Genomic DNA, 22,276 nt, shown 5'->3' with positions numbered 1-22,276 from the left:
CTTCCTCCTGTGGGAAATGGGGATGATAATCCTTGTCCTTGCCTCAAAGAGGTGTAAGGATCACGTGTGACAGGAAGGGGGGTATGCCTTGCACACTGGAAAGTGCTCTGTAATGTTAGAGCTTCTCCACCAGGCTGGCAGGCTCAGGCCACTTCCTTGGCTCCAAAATGAGCCTAATGTTTCCATCTTCCTTGAGTTTTGGGACAGAGCCACTAATGGTATTTGATAGAGTGGGACATAAAGTAAGTGCACACTAAATGTTCGTTTTTGTTTAAAAAAAAAAAAAGGCACCCTTTTGTTCAGAAGCCCTTGATGGAGAGAAGGCTGGCTGGGCTGAGTCCAGTCACTGACTCCATCAGTGAGGCTTTGCCCATCATACCTGTGGTGATGGCACATGGAGGGCCGCCCATCTCTCCCACTGTCCTTAATGGGTTTTTATTGAGCCTTTATGGGGCTTCTTGTTCAGTGAGATGCACTCGGGATTGAGCCCCACATGGTGTTTAGCCACCTCAAGTTCGTGGTCCTCTTGGGCAGATGGAGAGGAAAACAGGTCAGGGCTGGAGCACAGGGGCTGATATACGTTCTCAGGGAGATGTCAGCATTGCTGTGGCTCTCACTTAAAATCTGTGGGTGTGAAGAAAAGGGAAGCTGCCCACAAACACAGAGGCCCTGCCCCAGGTTGTCAGCATTGTCACTTGTTTAACGACCCTTTGCAGCACCTTCCTTTTGAAATCAGTATAAAACTAGAAAGAAATGCTCCTGGATGTCCTGTTGAGGGGTCAGTATTTGCTGCTATTAAGAAATAGCAGCAAACCCTCATTGTAGATGTCAAAGGGTGGTCCTGTCACCTGCTTGGTACAATGAAGTGTCGCTTTGGGCTTTCAGTATATATATTTAAAAAAAAAATTTTTTTTTGAGGCTTCAGTTCATCTCTCTGTACGCTGAAATTCACTCAATCATGAATTGCATGATCACAAGCTTCTGAAGTGAAATAATTCAGGGCTCATTTCTGTAGATCTGAAGAACTCTGACAGCCTTGGAACAAGTCCATGAACTGTCAGCCTGAGTTTTGCAGTTAAGTGATTGTTGTTAGAGCCACCTGCCCTAACAATTAAAAAAAATTCTCTGGGCCTGAAAACCCTGAGAATGGCAAGTCTGTGCTCTGCTTCTGAAGAGAGGATATTGGAGCAAGGAGTGGGAGCATCTCCAAGCACCAGGTGAGACGGCTCAAAATCAGCCTCACCTGCTGCTTGGTGGTGACACTTAAGAAGGCCTTTCCAGGTGGGAGGAAAATGCTCAGCAGAGCCATTTCAGGGGTAGACTTTGGTAACTTGCAATCGCCCCTACACTGCCAGGCTTCCTGCCAAATCCTTGTTCCTCCCTTCTGGGAGCCTGAGAACTCACCCCATAAAGCCAGTCTGGTCGTAACATCCTTTAAAGCTCATGGTGATGATGTCAGGGATCAGGTTTTCTGAAGCATTCACTAAGCTGAGTCTTGCACAGAAAGTTTAGAAACCGTTCTGTGGTCACAGAATGAGTACTTGGTTCAGAAGTTGGTTTATATACAAAATGGAATACTACTTGGCAGTGAGAAAGAATGAAATCTGACCTTTTGTAGCAACGTGGATGGAACTGGAGAGTGTTATGCTAAGTGAAATAAGTCATACAGAGAAAGACAGATACCATATGTTTTCACTCTTATGTGGATCCTGAGAAACTTAACAGAAGACCGTGGGGGAGGGGAAGGGGAAAAAAAAAAAAAGAGAGAGGGAGAGAGCCAAGCCATAAGAGACTCTTAAAAACTGAGAATAAACTGAGGGTTGATGCGGAGTGGGAGGGAGGGGGGGTGGTGGGTGATGGGCATTGAGGAGGGCACCTGTTGGGATGAGCCCTGGGTGTTGTATGGAAACCAATTTGACAATAAATTTCATATTTAAAAAAAAAAAAAAGAAAGAAAAATCCAGGCAGTGTCGCTTTGTCGGGCAGGCAGGCTGTGAAGGTTGTAGAACCTGAGCCCAGCTGAAGCAACGTCACCCCACTTCCCTCCTCCACACCCCCCCCCCCAACCTCCACACACGGTCATCTCTGACTTGGCTACAACTTTGCCTCTGCTCTCGGGTCCCTCCTCTTTACTGGATTTTAGTCTCGAGCCAGCACTCTGCACCTTTTCCTTTTCTAAAGATGAAAACCTCTCAGTCAGTAAACAGATCCTGACTCAGCATTTCCTAATGCCAGGGCACATCTCTGTCCCCATCAGTCTCACCTCATGGGTGTCACTGCTAGGACTTAGACACCAACCACCACCCCCCCCCCCCCTCCCGCCCAGCTTAAACCTTTTTCTCCCTTAACCTCCTGACCTGTCTGGTTGCCACCTGCCACAGTCCATGCCTGTGTGTTGACTCCCTCACTAGCTACTTCCCTACTTCCTGCTTGCGTGTTCATCGCTTTTCCTGCAATCTGGCATCTACCACCGCTGCCCTCTGAAACTTGCTCCCACCGGGGATCCTGTGACTCTTCTGCTTTGTTGAACCCCCTTTCTATGCTCTGGTTTTTCTTCCTTCCTTTATGGGTTGAAGCCCTCACATCTCTGGCTTCAGCAACACCTCACTATTCCTTTCTGATTCATCTCCTCTCCGTCTGATAACTCCTGCACCCTTTGGGGGGTCCTTTTTGCTCTTCAGCACGTGATGTCAGCCCTTAACTCTGCCAGCACTTACCCCTCCATCTCCTTGACCTCAGCCATTGCTTTTATGCCGATGGCTTGGGAATTGCACTCCTGCCAGGGCCCCTCACCGGGGCCCCGCTCCTCTATTTCTGCTTGGATGTCTCACTGTCAAAGTTACCATGCCTGAATGGAAACAGCCATCTCTCCCTGCCTTCCCCACCCCAGTCCCTTTACTAACTTCTGTTTGGATCAGTCCAGGCTTGAAACCTTGGTGCCATCTTTGAGGGAGACAAGACAGGATATGGTTCAGAGAGAACTGCTGGAGTCAGGTGTCCCTAGTCCAAATCCCAACTTGGCCACATGCCAGCTGTGTGACCTCGGGAAGGGTACTTTAACCTCTCTGTGCTTTGGCCCACTTAACTTTTTAAAAAATGGAGGGGTAACAGTTTCTTCCTCATATAGTTATTGGGAGGATGGACTGAGGTAATGTATTTGAAGAATTTAGCACAGTACCTGGCACCTAATAAACTCAGAGTAGTTCAGAGTCCCCTTGCATTTCCTGATGGTGTTCCCTCTGCCTGGAACACCCTTCACTTCCCATCTGGCTGACTCCCTCTGAGAGGTCAGTCCAGAACCTCAGTTCCTCAGCTAAGCTGGATGCTGACTCTCAGCCCTGGTCATCCTGCATTCTCGTCCCTGGCTCCCTTGCCCTCTCTGCCCACGGGCCATCAGCTCCTTGAAGGCCCGAGCTCATGGCCACAGGACATGTGCACGCATAGCCATAGTGCCTTCCTATGATAAGTGACGTGGCTTGGAATAACAGTATCAAAAGTAATTTTATAATCTGTAGACCACACGTGGTATGTTTATTAGCACTCTGTAACCTCTAGTCCTGAATCAAACTCTAATGTGCACTTAGCAATTTAAAGGCCAGATGGTAGGGGCGCCTGGGTGGCGCAGTCGGTTAGGCGTCCAACTTCAGCCAGGTCACGATCTCGTGGTCCGTGAGTTGGAGCCCCGCGTCAGGCTCTGGGCTGATGGCTCGGAGCCTGGAGCCTGTTTCCGATTCGGTGTCTCCCTCTCTCTCTGCCCCTCCCCCATTCATGCTCTGTCTCTCTCTGTCCCAAAAATAAATAAACGTTGAAAAAAAAAAATTAAAAAAAAAAAATAAAGGCCAGATGGTAGATATTTCCATCTTCGCAGGCCATGCAGTTTCTGTTCGAGCTACTCAGCTCTGCCGTTGTAACTCAAAAGCATTCATAGATAATACATAATGAATGGGTGTGGCTATGTCCCAGTAGAACTTTACAAAAGCAGGTGACCAGGCCATAGTTTGCTGACCCATGCTTTAAGTGAAACTCCTTCTGATTGGGAATTTGCAAATACACCCCTCCCCTCCCCCCAGCTGGATTGTTTGGGAGATTTTTGCTTCAGAGCCAGCAGAAGAGCTTCAGCTGACAGCTGTTTCTCACTTCCAGATCCTGTCTCAGAAAGAAGAGTGGGAGAGCAGGACTTGGCACCAGCCCAGGAAAAACCCAGCTCACCTGGAAGGGCTCCTGAAAAAAAGGCAAAGGATGACAGTAGACGGGTGGCCAAGAGCGCTCAGGACCTAAGCGATGTTTCCATGGATGAAGTGGGCATCCCACTCCGGGTACGAACACTGACCCAGATGTCTTCCGTAGGCTTCCTCTTACACCAGTGACCAGTATGCACCTGGGTGCGTGTGAGCCCCCCTGTGGTTTGCAAAGGCCTCATAAGGAAGTCCTCGCCACTGCCCGCCCTCCAAGCCTGCTGAGGGCCACAGAGCCTCCCAGAGCTGTGTGCCAGCCTCCTGCCCCACCTCGGTCCTAAGTGCATGACCTCAGAGTGCAGTAGCTTTTCCCCAAAACATGTTGGTGTTAATAAGTCTCATGAGAAAAGGGTTTTGGGTTCATGTGACTATAGGTAAAGGAGAGTGGGGCAAAGGCAGAGCGGTTTTTCTGCAGCTGAACTTCTGAGAAGCTCCGGGCACATGCGTGTTCAAGGGGAGATGTTGTGGGCATTGTTTCCAAGTCTCCCTTCTTTTGTCTATTGGAGCACACTCAGAAATTGTAGGTCCGGGATTACAGAACCCTGAAGAGAGTGTGGGGCTCAGGGTCCCTGGTTATGGGTTCAGGAAGACATTTCCCTGGATGAGAGATACCCCATCATCGGGGGTGAGCAAGAAACTAATGGAACCACAGAATGAATACAGGCTGCCCCAGATCTCCCCCTCTGTACTGGGGGGTGCCAGCCTTATGCAGGCCCTAAGGGATTCAATGGAAGCCTGACTTCTGAAGCTGGATTAGAGGGAATCCCATTTTTTGCCATGGGCCCTTCAGAACACTGGCTGCGATGTTTCTCTACAGTTTCCATGTAATGAACGGACTGGATTTTGTTTCCCTTTGGGGGAAGCCAATAGAAATGGCAGTGGGCTAAGCCTCAGAAGAGCTGTTGTCTGGCCCTAAGTAATAATAAGTATATAATAAATAATAATAGGTAGAAAGGGAATTGTGACCGACAGTAATTGTGGCTACCGCTTGCTGAGTGCACCATCTCATCATTCACCCTACGAGGTGAACGCTGATATAATTCCCATTTTATAGATGAGGAAACAGGGACTCAGAGTGATTACGGTCCTGGCCAGGATTGCACATCCTGTGGGTGAAGGAGCAGTCTCTGAATCCCATACCCATGCCCCCTAACCGTCATGTGGGGCAGCCCTCCCACTCACCTTCTCACTAGCCCTGTGACCTTGGGCATCATTTCGACTTTGTACCTCATTTCCTCATCTGTAAAGTGGTAGTGAAAATATCTGACCTAACTACCTATCCGTCCCCTTCCTTGTTTTATATTTGTCTTAAAAACAGCCCAGCTTTGTGGTTAAGATGAAAACTCTCTGGCATTGGCTGCTAGAATTGGTTACATTTTAATGTATGTGTTCTAAATCTGGCCCTCTCCAAGGTGACTTAGCTTACTCTGCTACAGAATAACCTGAAATGGGTGGGGGCTTGGCCTGATACGGAAATATCCTTTGTCTTTTATGTTTCTGGGAGGCTTTACTGTGTTTTAGTTGTCTGTAAATGAAGACAGATTCTAAGAAATGAAATTTTAAAAAATTGAATGAACACATTTCAAGAGGATCTTTGTTTATTCTTTTCAAAATCTGCATTCTTTTTGGCCACCTATTCAGGTCGGAATCTCTTGGTTTATCTATTCTTAAAAGTTTTGCATTTTTAATAAAGATTTAAATGTAGGCTCACCAAGATGTATAGAGTTACGTGAGTTTTGACGTCAGATGTCACTTTCCATTGTGCTTTCATAATCGTGGAGGTTCTGAAACGTGCTGACATTTTCCATTTTATTTTACCCTTTGCCTTTGTTTTTCTCTAGAACACCGAGCGATCAAAAGACTGGTACAAGACCATGTTTAAACAGATCCACAAGCTAAACAGAGGTACTGATTTTCATTTGTAGAAGCTGTGCTGTATTCCTATGTTGACTGATGTGGTGAGGACTTAGACTTGCTTTGCTAGGATGCCAGAAGACTGGGCCCTACGCTCGACCCATTGGGCACCAGCCTGCCTGAGCCCAGCCATGCACCTGCAGAGCAGAGTGGGGAGGGAGCGCTTGTGCCCTGCCTCACATGCGGGATTTTAGGTCAGCTCGCAAGTCCTCCCTCCCGGGTGTCGTGGGCTGCAGCAGGCTGAGCCCAGCATCTGCCTGCCCGGGATGTGAGCAGCGCTGACTCCCACCCGCTTCCAGCTTTCAGCGCAGCTCCCCGTGTCAGCCCGTGACTGCCTTGTAGGCAGAGCAAGTTGAGAAAGCACTGAACCTGGGAGTGAAGAAAACTCGTCTCACCTGGATTCAGTCCCACAAGCACTCATGTGACCTTGGGCCGGTCACATGCCTCTCTTCATTTGTCCCTCTTCCTTTCCTCCAAAGGATGTTGCAGGGTCCAAATGAGCGCGAATTCTTCCTAATGAAGGAGAATGTGTGGTGCACCTGTAAGGTGTTAACATGAAAAATAATCTTCCCCAGCTGGGAGCCAGCACTTGGCAGGTAGCCCTGAGAGTCAGGCAAGAGCTGACACACCAAAGCCCGCTGAAGCTCGAAGAGAAGCGCTTCCAGAGCAGGGGTCCCCTGGGCTATCAGCAGGAGATCCAGCATGGTGGGAGAACCCAGGCCAGTGCTCAGGCGGCTCATGACCCCTCCGGCTCCCATGCGCCTGTGCCACCAGTCAGCTGACAGACAGGGATGCAGCTGCGCTGTGGGGAGGGTGCCCCTCCTCCCAGAGGCAGAGCATCCTGTCATTCCCTGTGGCCAAATCCAGTCTGGCCGCCTGGCAGATGACACATGAAGGCAAAGAGAAAGCATTCTGGTCGATGTTGGCCTGAGCCGCAGCAAATAACCAGTCTCTCTGATTAGCTTCGGCTGCCAGCTAAAGCCACTGTTAATTAGCTCCTGCAGCGTTCACAATGAAGCTGGCCATGCCTCTCTCCAAACTGTTTCAAAATTCCAAGATGCTCAATGTTTCTAAACCAAGGGTAAATCCACTTTGGTTGGGTAGCCGAGCTCAGTCATGGTGGTGATGCCTGAGGCTGGGTCTCCAGTTGGGTGACGTCAGTTCTGCTGGTCACTTCCTAAAGCTGCTGTCCATTTCCCCCAGCAATCTGTGTTTCTCTCACCTTGAGACCTGGCTTCGGCAGCCCAAATGCCAAGACACAGGTGCATATGTGAACAGTATGTTGTTCTGCCCCACAGGCAGCATCTCTCCTGTTAGAGGGATTAACTCAACCCAAATTACAGGTTCTAAACAAAACTACCTGCCCTAATGGTAGACAGAGATGTGTGAAAAATTAAGAATCCACTTGTTTGTTTGGAAACTTGAAGCTTTGTACTAAATCCCTCTTGCTTACCAGATCCTCTGTATATGTAATTCTTGATCCAAGAGGAAAAAGCGTATTGTCTCTTTAGATGTGTCTCAGTAATTCAGGCGAAAGGACTGGATTTTTCAAAGCAGTTTGAGTTTCTTTCCTATCACTCGTGAAGCCTAGTACATTCCAGAATTCAAGGGGCCTGAATTGTGTGCGGATCCCTGTTCGTTCATTCTCTCCATTTGTATCTTCCTCTATTCTCTCTCCCAAACCTGCTCCTCTGCCTAGACACTCCTGAAGAAAACCCTTATTTCCCTACGTACCAATTCCCTGAACTTCCTGAAATCCAGCAAAATTCTGAAGGTACCATAAACTTAGACAGTGTATCTGTTGTCCTAGCCTTAAATTAATTCTTATAGTTCCATTATAGGAATAAGATTTGGCTTTTAGATTTTGTTTTTTTATAGTCATTTTCGGTTGGTGAAAGTCTCATTTGCATGATGTGCTATATTAAAATAACTAAGGCCTTTCTAATTCATTAATCTCGTTTTAAGTGTGATGCTGTGTGCTTTAATAACACTAAAATAGGTAATCGTTCAAAAGAGCCAATTGGGGATTTGTCAGTTCCTCCACTTCATGGTGGGTGGTTTCAAAATCCACTGCTTTTCTCTGCTACAGAGGACAATCCCTACACTCCTACCTACCAGTTTCCAGCATCTACTCCTAGTCCTAAATCTGAAGGTAATTAAAGGAAAATCACGTGCCTCTCTTTGTACTGGTGCTGTTACTTTCTTCTTCACCTTGGGGTTTTTTCTGGTGGCTAACGGGCTGTCTCCCAATCTTTTGCTTCCCCCAACCTTGTGTTTTGTGGTATTGCTTCACTCCTCGCTGACTGTATGACCTGAGTCTATCCGGATGGATTTTCATACTGTTCCCTTGGAGTTTACATGATTAATTGGGTAACCGATGTAGCTTAGTTATAATGCTTTGAACGTGTGGGGCTCTGGGAAAAGCTGCCAGTGTTTGGGGTGGTCACATGGTGCTGGTGGCTGGGCAGTGACTCAGGGAGGCTGTTGTGATGCTGATGGGAGCGGGTAGACAGGCCCCCTGTCAACAACAGAAAAATTACCCACTTCCTACATGTGCAACAACTTGTCGCCGGCCCCCTCTTGTCATGGACCCTCAGGGTGCGTCTCCTTGGTAAGGAATTCCCAAAGAGGTTTCCAGGTATGAGGTTCAGCCCTGGTGGGAGATGACATCTCTCAAAAATAAGGGTTTTGGCCAAGTGAGAAAATGTTTCGTGAAAGAGCTGGCTAGGAATTTGGACCTGCTGGGAAGGATGGCCACACTTGTATCTAAGACTTTTTTCTGGGGCAAGAAGTCTTGGTGTCAAAGAAGGTTCTAAAAGGTAAGATAAAGGCACCATCCTGAGAATTATCCTGTCCTGGGGATCGTCTGATCTCTGGGTGAGTGACCCAGAGAGCGGGAAATGGAGGGGTACACAGAGGACATTTCATTAAATGCTCTTCTAGGATGAGATGTTGAATGCTGTGAACGTCACTTATTCAACTAGTACCGAGCACTTGCGTTGTCCTTGGAACCGAAAATAGTACCACGAATAAGATAAGTCCTCTGTTTTCAGAAGTGCACGTCTGGCAGAGAGGTAGACGCGGCCCCTTCGTTGCACTATGTCTGTAGGGGGGCAGCTGCAAGAGCATATGCCCCGAAGGCTGGAGGAAAGCTTGCTGGTGGAAAGGGGGCCCTCCGTACATACCTGGAGAATGTTGATGAGTGAGGCTTTGGTACCAGCATTCCTTTTTAGGGACGAAGCCCAGTTCACACCCCCACCCCCCCCACCGCCCCGTATTTCTGTGCTCTGATTAGCCGAGAAGCCATCCCGCACAGCCCTTCTCATCACTGGTAGATTCCTCCATTCACTCATTCACCAAACTCTCATTGACTACTTAACATGCATGAAATGACACTCTGGGAAGCGTTAGATACAGTTTTAGCTAAAATACCGTGTTCCCTTCTGGCTCTGCCCTTGATATGCTAGTCAGTGGTTTCCAACCTTTTCATGTCTGGATCTGAACGAAAAGAAGTCTACCAAACAAACCCAGGCTTCACATCAGATGCTGATGATTTCATTATAATCAGCAACCTCCCCACTTCCAATAAGAACCTATTTGGTGTGAGGTAACTCATCTTTTGATCTTGGGGTGCTGATTCCAGCCAAAAGCATTGCTTAAGAAACAACTGAGCTGAATGAGGGAGAAATTTTTTAGGGTAATTTTGACCGTGTAGTGTTTAGTTGGTGCCTCATTTGGACTTGAGAGCCCAGCGCACTCCTAGGGTAGGGGTCCCTTCTGGGGAAGGTGACAAGGGCACTGCAAGCCTGAAGACACAGTGTTCTGTGGGCAGAGGAAGGCCACCTGGAGAAGTCCTGGGAAGAAATACAGTGACTCCGTCGCACTGGAGGAATGCCGGGGGCCTGCCACAGGCAGGTCAGCCTGGCTGTCTGTCTGAAGCCAGGGTTTCGTGGCCTCACGCCCAGAGCTGCCGTGTCATCGGCTGCCACACCTTAGCAACCCCAGCTGACAATGACGTCTGCTGTTTGGGACACATCAAGTCAGGCGCAAGAGGGAATTGAGGTTATTTTTCCTTGAGGCATAAACAGTAAGGGACGATATGATAGCTTTTCACCCGTAAAGTGGGAAGCGAACCTTAATATTTTTTATTTTCAAAGACCAAAAAGAATGAAATTGTCTTGAAGGATAAAAAGGGAAAAAAATTAGATTGAACATAAAAGATTCATAACAACCAAGATGATTAGGTTTTCACACGAGTTTCTAAGAAGTCTTTTTCCCTGGAGACCTTTTTAAAAATAGGGTAGATTCCATCTCGCCCCTGCTCCCTGCTCAAGATGACAGATCCAGACATAGACCGCAGACAGATTCAACTGGATGAAGGCTTTTTACAAATGAGTGAAATGTTTGAGCTAAATCGCTTTAAAGAATTGGTATTTTTTAACTTCTTTTTTTTTTTTTTAAAGGTATTAAGAGATTCTCTGGCTTGTGGTTTTGAGGTCGGTAAGCTCTGGCAGGTCCCCCTCAGCCCTGTCGTTGGTACCTGTGCCAGCCCTGTGTGCTTCCAACAGGTGGCCCTGAGCTCTGCACACCTTAACGTGGGAGATATTTATGCCTTTCAAAGAAAGGTGTTAAGGACAAATCAGCACCTAACCAGGGTTCTACCCATAGATTTTAATGAGCATGAAAAAATAGCCAGCTTTAATGAGGAAGGCGAGCCATCATTCCAGAGTCTCTCCTTTACGAAGAGCGGGCTGCTGTTGCTGCTGGGTTTTTTGTTTTGCTTGAACTCAGAATCTGAAACTAGAATTACTTTCAGTAAATCTAACAAAACCTAGCCTCAGGGATGCTGCCTCTGCCTAAATTCTAGTTGTTTAGAGGATATAAAAAAAGACTAAGTGTCTGAAAGCTGATTCTCCTAAGTAGTAAAGGACTATGTGAAAGTTTGTTTATGCCAGCTTAGCAACCCTTTCCCCACCCCGCCCAAGTACTACCATGAAAGAGTAAACTTCTATCCAGACTTTCAGAAGATACGTAGAATTATGTCTTAATCAGTGAAGTTTAAAATGTACTTTAAAAGAAACCTATAAATTCCAACAGGGCGCGGTCACTTCTAATCATTTTATAATCTTTGAGACCACTCTGTGGGACAGGAGGTCTTTGTTTCATGAGGTAGTTGGGAGTAATTGGGGCTAGGGAATTAACAGAATGGATTCAGGAGACGTATTTCTTGAAATTTCCCTGTATACCCTGGTCACTAGAAAGCTTATCAAAAATAACAATTCCTTTGGGAATAACTCTCAAGTAAGGCTAAGCAAATGAGTTTTACTTCCTTTTTTTTTTTTTTTTTTAAGCCTTCACTTGACCCGCCCTCTCCTCCCCATCATTCCTTCCTCTATGACCCAAAGCTGCTTGTCTGTGAATTCCATTCTCTTCTCTCTCTCAAAGGCAGATAGATGTCTTTTCGTAGCCTCTGGGATGTCACGGGGACAGAAAGATTGTTGGGGTGGGGTGAGAGAGCGTAGATGGCCACAAGAGCCAGCCCCACCCACTGCTGCACCCAGATGTGGAGGGGCTGCTATGGAGGGTCTTCAGATGCCCTGCCCCTGGTTTCCTCCTGGAGTAGGAGCCAGAGGAACAAGCTGTGGAGGAGAAGCCTCAGAAATGCTGCCGCTGCCTTTTCCCCTGTCTCCTGCTTTGGGAAACAGCAGTGTGGTGGCTCAAACCTCAGCGGCTCACAAGCCTAATTCTATTAATAATAACAATAACAACAACAACAATAATGGCATAACCACTGCAGCGACTGTCACGACCACCGTTTATTGAGCCCCTACCGAATACAGGGCCCCACATCCTGAGTGCATCACAACTGTCACTTTGTTTCATCCCTACAGGGACCCCCTGAGGTAAGTCCTCATTTCGTAAATAAAGGGTGTGAGGCTCAGGAAACTTATGTAATTGTTCAAGATCACCCAATAAGTAGCAGAGCTAGGTTTCAAACCCAGATCTATAGGACCCCCACACATGGGCTCTTTCTTACTGTTCTGCACTGCTGATTCCTCTACCTCTCCTGCTGCACCCTGTGTTCTTGGCTGACCCCTCTTGCCAAGGGCTTTCTGACACCTAACTCCGGACATCCAGCTTGCCTTGCTTCTGAATAGGCTGAGCCAGTGTCTCCTGGGATGATTTCTGGGAGTATGTAAAGAAAGGTCCCCAAGATATTTGATTTGATGTATGGCCAGGACTGGGAACCACTAGCGTGAAGGAATACCACCCTTCCCACCCTCCAAGAAAGAGAAGATACTCGCCAGTGCAATCTGGGGTGTTTGGATATAGAATTTAAGCAGGGAATACAGATTCAAAAGAGTTAGCCTTCCCACTCTAAACATGCCAAATGATGTTGGCTCTCTTGACCCGCTTTATGTCCACAAAATGGCAGAGCTTTTCAAATAATGCCTCCAAGTCAGCATAAAACTGAGTATCTGGTGTGTTTTTCCATGGTCCGTGGCCTCTGAGAATACGTTTGGCCATGTCAGGGTGGAGGTCTGTCCTCTTAGCCAAGGGGTAAAGTCCCAGAGACCAGCTTTTCCTCTTGCTTTTGGATGCTTCTTCCACCAGTCAGGCTGATGGTGACCACTGCCACCTCCTGGCAAAGTGTCTCAAGACACCACCCCAAGGCATCCTCAAGTTATGGTGACATATGCAGTAGTGTCTGTCTCACTGAGCTTTCTCCTTGTTCCTAGATGAGGATGTGCCAGAATAAGGATTTAGGAGGCTGATTTTTTTCCCAGGCACGTCTATACCGAATTAAAGTAATCCTCTACTGGCCTTTCAAGATTTCTAAGAATAGCTTTACTTTGCTGGAGTTCAAGCAAATGTTCTATTGTGAAAATGCCTGGCCAGGATCTGCACCCCATGCCCCAAGCTCCAGCTAGCTAGCACTGCCCAGAGGAGGCGGACCAAGCTGCCCGGTCACCTTTGCTCTCCTAACGGGAGCTGCGCAGGACGGCTCCGCCCAGCCAGTGAGGAGTCTTGGACGGGCCTGCAAGATAGTTGAGAGGCACTAGCAGCTACTCCCTTTCCACCTCCAAGGGCCAGGAATGCCACTGGAGATGAGGACGGTGAGTCTTTTTCCAGCCCTCTGGTCCTCCCCAGGTCTTCCTCCTTCCCCTTCTTCCCTTCTACACATCATTCTTTCCTTCAGATTTTTTTTTTTTTTTATGAATTTGTTTTCTATAGCTACTCTACACCCTATCAGGATCTTTTTTTTTTTTTTCTAATCCCCTAAAATTTGCCTTTAACCAGAACACAGAAGACAGTTTGGAGACTCTCTCCCTGAGCTCCCTGGACTGTGCCTGACCACCTTACCCCATTTCTCCTTGTGCTCATTCTGCTCTCCCATCCCACCCAGACTTTGTACCCACTTCTGCATGTATCTTTTTCTTTGAATATTTTTGGTTGTGGGGTGAGTATGTGTCTATCTTGACTCTTTTATCCCTCCTCTTCCTAAGTGTTTGGGTAAAGCAGGAGAAGGAATTAATTTGTGCAGTAGATAAAGGTTGTGTCAGAAATCAGCCCCTGATGTTAGAAAAATAATTGTAAATTTAGGGGAGCCTGGGTGGCTCAGTGGGTTGTGTGTCCAACTCTTGATTTCAGCTCAGGTCATGATCTCACAGTTTGTGGGATTGAGCTCCATGTGGGGCTCTGTGCTGGTGGTGCGGAGCCTGCTTGGGATTCTCTCTCCTCTCTCTGCCCCTCCCCTACTTGCTCTCTCTCGAAATAAATGAGTAAACTTTATTTTAAAAAAAAGAGAAAGAGGGGCGCCTGGGTAGTCAGTTGGTTAAGTGTCCGACTTTGGCTCAGGTCATGATCTTGTGGTTTGTGGGTTCGAGCCCCGCGTCGGGCTCTGTGCTGACATCTCAGAGCCTGGAGCCTGCTTTGGATTCTGTGTCTCCCTCTCTCTCTCTCTCTGCTCTTCCCCCACTCATGCTCTGTCTCTCAAAAATGAATAAACATTTAAAAAAATTTTTTAAGAAGAGAAAGAAATAGTTGTAAGTCTAAAGGCCTAAGATGCATAAAATGAAAATTTGATAAAGGCAAGTGATTATGTAAATACTCCTTTTTGCTCATTATCTCATTTTAGTTACATAATTTTTTATAAAATAATCATTCTCAACCAGCACTTGTTCCAATGTTTTTAAGATTGTTATAAATTCTCAAAAAAGAAACCCAGAAAACCCAGAAAAAAAGTCTTTTTTAGAGGTTCATTTAAAGTCACTGTGGTTGAAAAGGCAATTATGTGCTTCCTGGCAGTTCTAGGAGAGTAGCTGTCCCCAAATCGAGCCTCCAAGGACAGATTGCCAAAGCCTAGAGGGCAATCACTGGTGTGTAAACATCGGAGCCCAGCAGGGGCCTTTGGGTTCCAGAAGTGGATTTTTCACTCTGAGTAAATCCTACTTAGTGTCAGAGCTTCCTGGAAGTCACTGGCACCGGAAGTTCTGGGTGTTGCTGCCGAAGCTTAGTGTTTGCTGCTTGGGGCTCTGGGGCACGGTCAGCATGTGGCTCCACCACAAACAGGAATCACAAGATCCCGGCTCAGCTGAGCCCCCTAAGGCACAGCTTTAAAGAACCCTTGGAGAAACCGTAAAGGCAGGATTTCAGACACAGACAATGTCTGTGTTCACAGACAACTGGAGAAACGTTTCATTTGCTGTGTCTTAACTGTGCTTAAAAATACACTCCCTTTGGCTAACTCTAGTGTACAGAAACGCAGAAGAGCGACCCTTGCACCCAGTTTTCCCATTCCTCGGTATTTCTAACTTCTTATCCATCTACCCCAGCGTGGACCCAGTCTGCCAGGAGAAGGTAACAAGAGAAGCAGCAAGTGGATGATGGATGTAGCAAGAGTGACTCAGTTTTACCCTTGTCCCTGGAGACCAGGAGAGAACTAGAAGTGGATGACTCAGAAAACTTGCTTAAGCATCACCAGCAAGGGGATGATGCAGAAAAATGGAGCAAAAGGCTCCAAGGGTTGGAAGTCAGTCTGGCCAACACTGTAGTGCGTGACTTGAGTTTCAAAACAGCACCCTCCCCTGCCTCTTCCACAACAAAAATTACAAAGGAATAGCCACAGTGTTCCCCATGATTGGGTAGATGAGACTGGGGTGAACCGTAGCACGGAGCACCCATCCCTGTCACAGGGCTGAGAGGCAGCACAGGGAGGTGGAGTCGGAAAGACCTTGAATCCATTCCTGCTTTGTCTTTTTCTCACAGTGAGGCTAAGAGCAAATTTTCTTAACTTCCCTGGACCTAATTTCCTTGTCTATGAGATGAGAGATTTCTATACCTCCAGGAGTTTTTGCAAGAATTAAGTGAGATGATAGTAAATTATCAGCCACTGTTAGGCACTTAATGGAAGCAGCTATTATTTTTATTCACACACGTAGGTAAAATTTTCTTACACTAGATTTGTAAGACAAACATAAAAAATTTAAATAAATTTTGCATTCCCTGCAACTTGCCCTAATTGCTAGTGTTCAACGGAATCCATGGAACTTCAGTTTGCCCTCTTAAAAGTCAAAGTGAAATCCACATGTCAGAGTCGGATCCGATGGACACTGAGAAAGAAATGAAAAGCTCAGAGGCACTCCTGCCCTATGTTGGCCTTGGATGGGTGACAAATAAGAGGTAGCTTTTTGTTTGTTTGTTTTTGTTTTGGGGTTCTTTTTTTTTTTTTTTTGGTAAGTTTATTTATTTGAGAGAGAGCAGGGTAGGGTCAGAGAGAGAATCCCAAGCAGGTTCAGTGCAGAGCCCAACCTGGGGCTCAATCTCATGAACTGTGAGATCATGACCTGAGCAGAAATCAAGAGTCGGCTGCTTAACCCACTGAGCCACCCAGGCGCCCCTAAGAAGTAGCTTTAAGGGTGTTCAGTCACTCAGACTTCTCTTTTGCCTTCACCCCCATTTTTCTCCTTCTGTTCAATACATATACTCTCCAAGCTGTGCTATTTTTTTTTCCCATCTTATGAGAACTATTTGTCATTTCCTTCTAGCAAATATTTCAGAATTCTACATAAGGAAGCTCTAAGAAGAAGAAAATTTTTAAAGAGCTTGGGCTTTAAAACAAGTTGAATATTTAATATTTTGAATGTTTAAATGCCATTTTGCCCCCATGAAAATTTTGCTTCTTGCCCCAAGAACCAGGTAATAGTTATACATTAACACTGACCTTACCATGTATGGATAAGCTGTTGCTTCATGATTCAGAGAGAGACAGGGTTTTGAGCTAAAATGCTAGGCTGGATTTCAAGCAGTATGTACTGCTGGTGTTCCTAAGTAAGCTAATTTCTCATTTGGCAGACGCCGTTTTTCTGATCACATCTTTGTAGTCAGAGCTGATGTTTAGTTTTCTCTGACATCGTGTCATTTCAGTACAATAATCAGACATTCTGTGAAAAAACAAAAACAGGCAAGACAAAATACTTCGGAACAGTACCCCACAAATATGTCTGGATATCATTTTATCTCTTCCTTCTGCCCTGTTTTCAAAAGCTAACATAAATAAGCTTGAACCCTCCAAGTCTTGTTCCACTTTGATGTTGACTAGTTCTTACCCTCGAAGCAGAAGGAGGAAGGGAGGGAAAGATAACTTGGTACCTGATACCTTTCCTTTATTTGGGCTGGGAGAGACCTGGGGCAGATGAAAATCAGGAGAGGAAACGGGATAAGAAGCGGTGATAGAGAAACTGTCTTTGAATAATACTCAAAATAATATTTATCTCACGAAACATCCTGGACTTCACTGCTCTGAAACTCAAAGTGATTTGCAGAGAGACAGAACTTGGTTAGCACTTTGTCAACACATTACATTGGATTCTTTGGCTTGTCCTTGTGGGTTACTGTGTGTTCTTTGTTAAAGCTCTTCTGGATTTTAAGGGAGGGAGTTGGGTCTTCATTTCGTATTCATGAATTCTTAATTCAGGTTAGCAAGATATTAGAAAATGGGAACAGCCGACCGATTCAGCCTAACTCTTGTTGGAGAAGTGCTTTGGAGGGATTATCGTGGATGTGGTGACTAAATGTCCTACATTTTCAGGACAGTTCCAGTTTGAAAATCTGTTTCCATAAATGTGCGTGTGGTCTCATTTTTAGTTCAGGGCGACCACTAACGTGAGTGGCTCAGATCTGGTCTCGGTTCTACAAGTGTCCGTGTCCCAGTGTTCCCCTTACTTAGGGACGTGTGTCTCTCCCCTGGAGAGCAGTCTCACAAAACCATGTGAGTTTGATTTGGTCCAGAGTCATGGTTTAGACACTTAGCCTGAGCAGTACCTTTGCAAAGCAAACCTGCCAGGGTGTGCCATGTTCCAAGACAAGCGAGCTACTCAAGCAACTAGATGGAGGTGGAATCAAAACAAATGATTATGAGGGGCTTGTCGAACTGTGTTCTCAGCTGCAGCACCTCTTTAAGTGATACTTAAATGGGACCTCAGAGTATAAATCGGGTCATGGCTGAGGTGGGCAGTTGAACCCACATCACTGGGCCTCTTCATTCCATCTAGTGGTGGTCCTGGGGGACTCTCTGGAACTCAGCAGGCTAGAGCAGAGACTTTCAGCATGAGCATTCTGGGACCTATCTCCACCCTTGCGTCCAGCCCAGGCTGGGGACCCTGCATTCTAGCTTTGCTTGTGGAAATTGTCTTGAGGAGGACCTTTGGCTATTTGTCCCCATGCTTCCTTGGTGGCAGGTGGCAAGTGGCAATCAGCCCGCAGGGGTCACGAATGTACCTTCCAGCCTCCAGGTCTGCAGACCTTCTTTGGTTGGGTGGGCTCTCAAATAGGATTTGCGATGGTGTGGCTTCCGGCCCTGGGCCCCTCCTCTGTCTCTCGGGCCCCCGGTGTGGCTGGATGCTGGTGCAGGATGGTGTGAGTGGGGGACATGTCACCTGGTTCTCTTACCTTAGCCAGATTCCTCCTGATTGTGTTTTGTTTTGTTCACTAGATGATGATTCAGATCTGTACTCGCCTCGGTACTCCTTTTCTGAAGACAGTAAGTGATGCAGAATTTTCTGGTCGCGGGGGAGGAAGAGAGGGTGGTGGATGGGGGAGGATATCTTCCTGTTTTTGGTTTCCCCCAGGTTTGAAAGTCTTTTGTACCCACTTTTCTTCTCTAGCAAAATCTCCCCTTTCTGTGCCTCGCTCAAAAAGTGAGATGAGCTACATTGACGGGGAGAAGGTGGTTAAGCGGTCAGCCACACTCCCCCTCCCAACCCGCTCTTCCTCACTCAAATCAAGCCCAGAAAGGTAAGAGCTCCCCCACCCATCATCAGCTGAGATTTAGGGCACTCACACCCAAGCTAGCAGTGAAGTATTGTCTCTCTCCACTGGGGCAGGCAGCCTTGGAGGCAAGAGTCAAGCAGACCCGACTTTGAATCCCTGTGCCGTCACTCATGAGCAGTGACTTATTCTGAGTCTCAATGTCCTCATCCATTAAATGGGCATACGTTTTACACTTATAGGGATGTTGTGAAGATAAAACAATGCATATAATATTTGTAGTAGTGCCTGACTAATGGTAATGGCTCAATTAATGTTGCCTGTAATTATCATGTCTTTTTACCCTTCTCACAAGAGAAATCTTAGCTGTAAGATTTGTCATGTGTTTTTATACTCTTTGTGCATACTGAAGGGGCCCATAATTTTAAAATGAAGCCACACATATTAGTATCTATTTGTTTATGTAACGCGTATCCCTGAAAGATAAGGCTCGGACTGGTTACGCTGATGGCGTTCATCATCTCCCAATGGCTGTAGTAAATGACCCGCTTTTCTTTGTTGAGTTCTTATGCCTGATGGATGGAGTAACCTTTTTATGCTTTGATAATTAATTTGAAAGGAAAGCTGAGGATGCCCTTACGTCCTGTGGGTAAACATGCAAGTGCATTCATCTTGAGGTTCAGGATATATCTCAAGCATCTACTGGGTACCTTCTGTGTACAGGTTGAGCCGGATACTGTGGGGGAATAGAAGCATATATAAATCATTGTCCCTGCCTTCGAGAAGTTTATAGCTTTGCAGGAAAAAAATAAATATAATCACAGTGCAAAATGCAATAATGTACACGCACTAAAAATTTGCAATTTTTAAGGATTCACATTTCACCTGGAACCCATCCTCGGCTCAGGTTAATTAAGTAGCTGTGCCAAAGGCTGCAGTATTGGTGACTACTGGGGCAGGGTGTGAAACAGGCAAGAACATGGCTGTTAATAGCCAATAACATTTGTTGAGTGGTCACCATGAGCCCGGTGCTCTGCAAAGTGACTTACATGAGCTGTCTCATTTAACCCCTACAACATCCCCCTTTTTCAGATGAGGAAACTAAAGTAGCCGTAGGTAAGGTACTTGGCTCAGATCACCACGTCAGCAGCGCTGTAGCAGGGACTGGAACCAGAGCCGCCTGGCTCCAGGACCCACGTTCTCTTGCACTGCACTAGCAGGAGTGGGAGGTACAGGCATGCTTGGGGAATGATAAGCTCGTGAGACGAGAGCAAGTGTGGCTGAGGCTGCTTCCCACCCTTCTCGTTCTCTTCTCTCTGCTTCCTGGTGCCTGGTTTTGAGCACAGGACACCTCAAGCCTTTTGTGAAGCAAACGCAGAGACGTAACTGGTTATTTTGAGAAGGAACCCAGCACAACTAAATGCTTCGCGTCCGGTCCGATTTTATGCTTCGGATATAAAAATTCCTTGATTAGACTACAGTCAGCCAAAGCCAGACCGTGTCGGATGCCAATTTTCATGAAAATAGCTCTAATAGGATTTTTTTTCTACAGAAACGACTGGGAGCCCCCAGATAAGAAAGTGGATACAAGGAAATACCGTGCAGAGCCCAAAAGCATTTACGATTATCAGCCGGGCAAGTCTTCCGTTCTGACCAACGAAAAGATGGTAATGTGTATATTAAAGTTCTTTTGTCTCCCCTGCCACGTTCTTTAATCCCGATGCATTGTGCATCTGGGTTACGTTCTTTCTCCCCTGAGGTAGACTCGCTATGTTTCGAAGACCATGAAAACATGAAGCATTTTTACCCTTTTCAGTTTTGCAGGTGTTTATAAATTAAGTCCTGGGAGTCTGCTTTGAAAGAAACCTTATTGTTCTTTGTTGTTCTTTTTGTGCATGATTTGAACTAATTTAAAATCCCCTACTAATGTAAAGATTGATTTTGCTGCTGTCTTTTTAAAAACCTCTAACCATTAATTTATCAGGCTTATTGCTAACTGGACCAGAGTCAGGTTTTTGGTTTTTTTTTTTAAGCGGCTCTTATTTGAACACACATAAATTTTGTAGAAGCTACCGGCACGTCATTAAGAGGTAAATAATGAATCTGATGTTGTGACTTGGGAAAAAAAGACCCAGGCTGTTAGAATATGTCTTGTAGGTCTTCCCCTTCTGCCGAGTGCAGTATTGAGGACGAATCTCATATTCAATCTGGTTTCTGATTCTCTACACAAGTTCACATCGCCAAGCGATTATAAGTGGGGAAAATGGCCTGTATAGGCATAGAAGACCACCCTGGAAATGAGGCTTCTTCTGCGAAGTGGGAAAGAATTTTTACAAACTGATTAGTTTTGTATCTGCCACTCACACTTCCCTTTTGTTCACCCTTCGTTAGAAGAGCTGGTTCAGAATTCTGATCATGGTTAAAGGGATTCTCCAAAGCTCTATAAAGATTGCAGCCCTCCAGCCGTGCCAGCAGGATGGAATGATCATGCTGGGGTTTGGTTTTTATTAAAATGCAGTTACCACACTGCGAACAGATTAAGTAGGCCTCCGAAATGCAGGTTCAGATTCTTTTCCCTCCACCTCTTCCACTCTACATGCTTTAAGTAATAATTGATTTGACTTTTACTAAAATAAAAATGTGACATCTTTAAAAGCACAAAGGGATAAGTAATTTTAATTGGGAAGAAAGGTCAACAGTGCACAGAAATGCTTTAGAGCTGTCATTCTTTAGCATCACTGTGCACCAAAGTTATTTTAAGCAAAAAGTTCAGAGATGAGCAGAGAATTTTGCCTCTGGCCCCACAGTGCCCTGGGGGTCCTCTCCCTGTTAGAAGTAGAAGAAAATACATGGCAGAAGTTCACCTTCCACGCCGCTGTTCCTAGAAAGACAGTCATGTGCTTTGGCACATTCATGACACTTGAATCACCAGCCCGGGACGCACCGTCACATATCTACATTTAAATGACTTCAGAGATTCCATAGCCCTAGATTCTATAGGGTGCTTTCATTTGGGCAATATTATGGTTCATAGGTGATCATCGCTTTCAGGGAAAGCTTGCCCCTTTTCTGAATTTCTTTTTCGTTTCCCCCTCCTTTCCTTGGTTCCTAGTCATTTGACCACCATCCAGAAATAAGAAAAAAACAACATTTTGTTTTTGTGCTTCTCATTGATCCCACAATGGTTACAAACCCTGGAAAGTGACAGTAGTGCCCCTCAGGGGCCTCTGGAGAGTTGTGGTGGCCGCAAACACGGTTGGTGAAGCCCCACCCGGCAGTCCTACACAGGAAGCTCCCCTGTGTGGTAAACGACCGGGGCCGGCCCAGCGACCGGACATGAAGGCCCCAGGTGGGCCTGGGAGGAGCACCATGGACAGCCGTTTCATTCAGTGCTGTTCACTCTTTAGCTCTGTTCTTCCTCAGAGAAGTCTTGCAGTTGAGAGAAAAATTTCAGATCTCCTTCATTTCACAGTCTACTCCTCACAGTAGTTGAATTAGTCCTTTATTTTTGAAAATTTTCTCCCTGCTATTTTTGCCACGTGAACAGAAAAGTTGGCACGTAAGTGTCCGTGTGTCTTTCCTTTTGGCATCTAGTATCTGGTTTGCCAGAATTTGAGGACACCTCCCACCCCCACCCCTATCAACACACACACACACACACACACACACACACACACACACACACACACACACACTTTTGTATTGTCGTTAACTGTGGATCAGTATGCTAACTCGTGACAGATGTAGAATCTAAATTTGCTCATAGAAATGTACAACTCCTATTGAGGAGAAAAGTGTGTGTGTGTGTTTTTTTTTTCCCAATTTGAGGTACTCCTGTCTGCTGACGCTTGCCAATT

General features: G+C 46.2%; 1 protein-coding gene across 50 annotated transcripts in view; it reads left to right on the top strand.

The window, feature by feature from the left end:
* The window catches only part of SORBS1 (sorbin and SH3 domain containing 1), a 231,558-nt gene that overhangs the window by 148,603 nt on the left and 60,679 nt on the right, over nucleotides 1-22,276 (top strand). For 30 of the 50 annotated variants that reach the window (XM_086680446.1, XM_086680442.1, XM_086680472.1 and 27 more), the window contains 7 exons: nucleotides 4,144-4,316; nucleotides 6,077-6,140; nucleotides 7,849-7,923; nucleotides 8,239-8,301; nucleotides 18,145-18,192; nucleotides 18,317-18,446; nucleotides 19,972-20,086. In XM_086680446.1, coding sequence (XP_086536572.1) covers nucleotides 4,144-4,316; nucleotides 6,077-6,140; nucleotides 7,849-7,923; nucleotides 8,239-8,301; nucleotides 18,145-18,192; nucleotides 18,317-18,446; nucleotides 19,972-20,086 — 668 coding nt within the window. The remainder of the gene's footprint in view (nucleotides 1-4,143; nucleotides 4,317-6,076; nucleotides 6,141-7,848; nucleotides 7,924-8,238; nucleotides 8,302-18,144; nucleotides 18,193-18,316; nucleotides 18,447-19,971; nucleotides 20,087-22,276) is intronic. The other 20 variants (XM_086680476.1, XM_086680468.1, XM_086680465.1 and 17 more) reach the window with 3 other exon arrangements.

This window comes from Puma concolor, chromosome D2 (genome assembly GCF_028749965.1).
Source record: "Puma concolor isolate L17-30 chromosome D2, mPumCon1.1.hap2, whole genome shotgun sequence".
Taxonomy (NCBI): Eukaryota; Metazoa; Chordata; class Mammalia; order Carnivora; family Felidae; genus Puma; species Puma concolor.
This window is presented reverse-complemented; position numbering and strand designations above follow the sequence as displayed.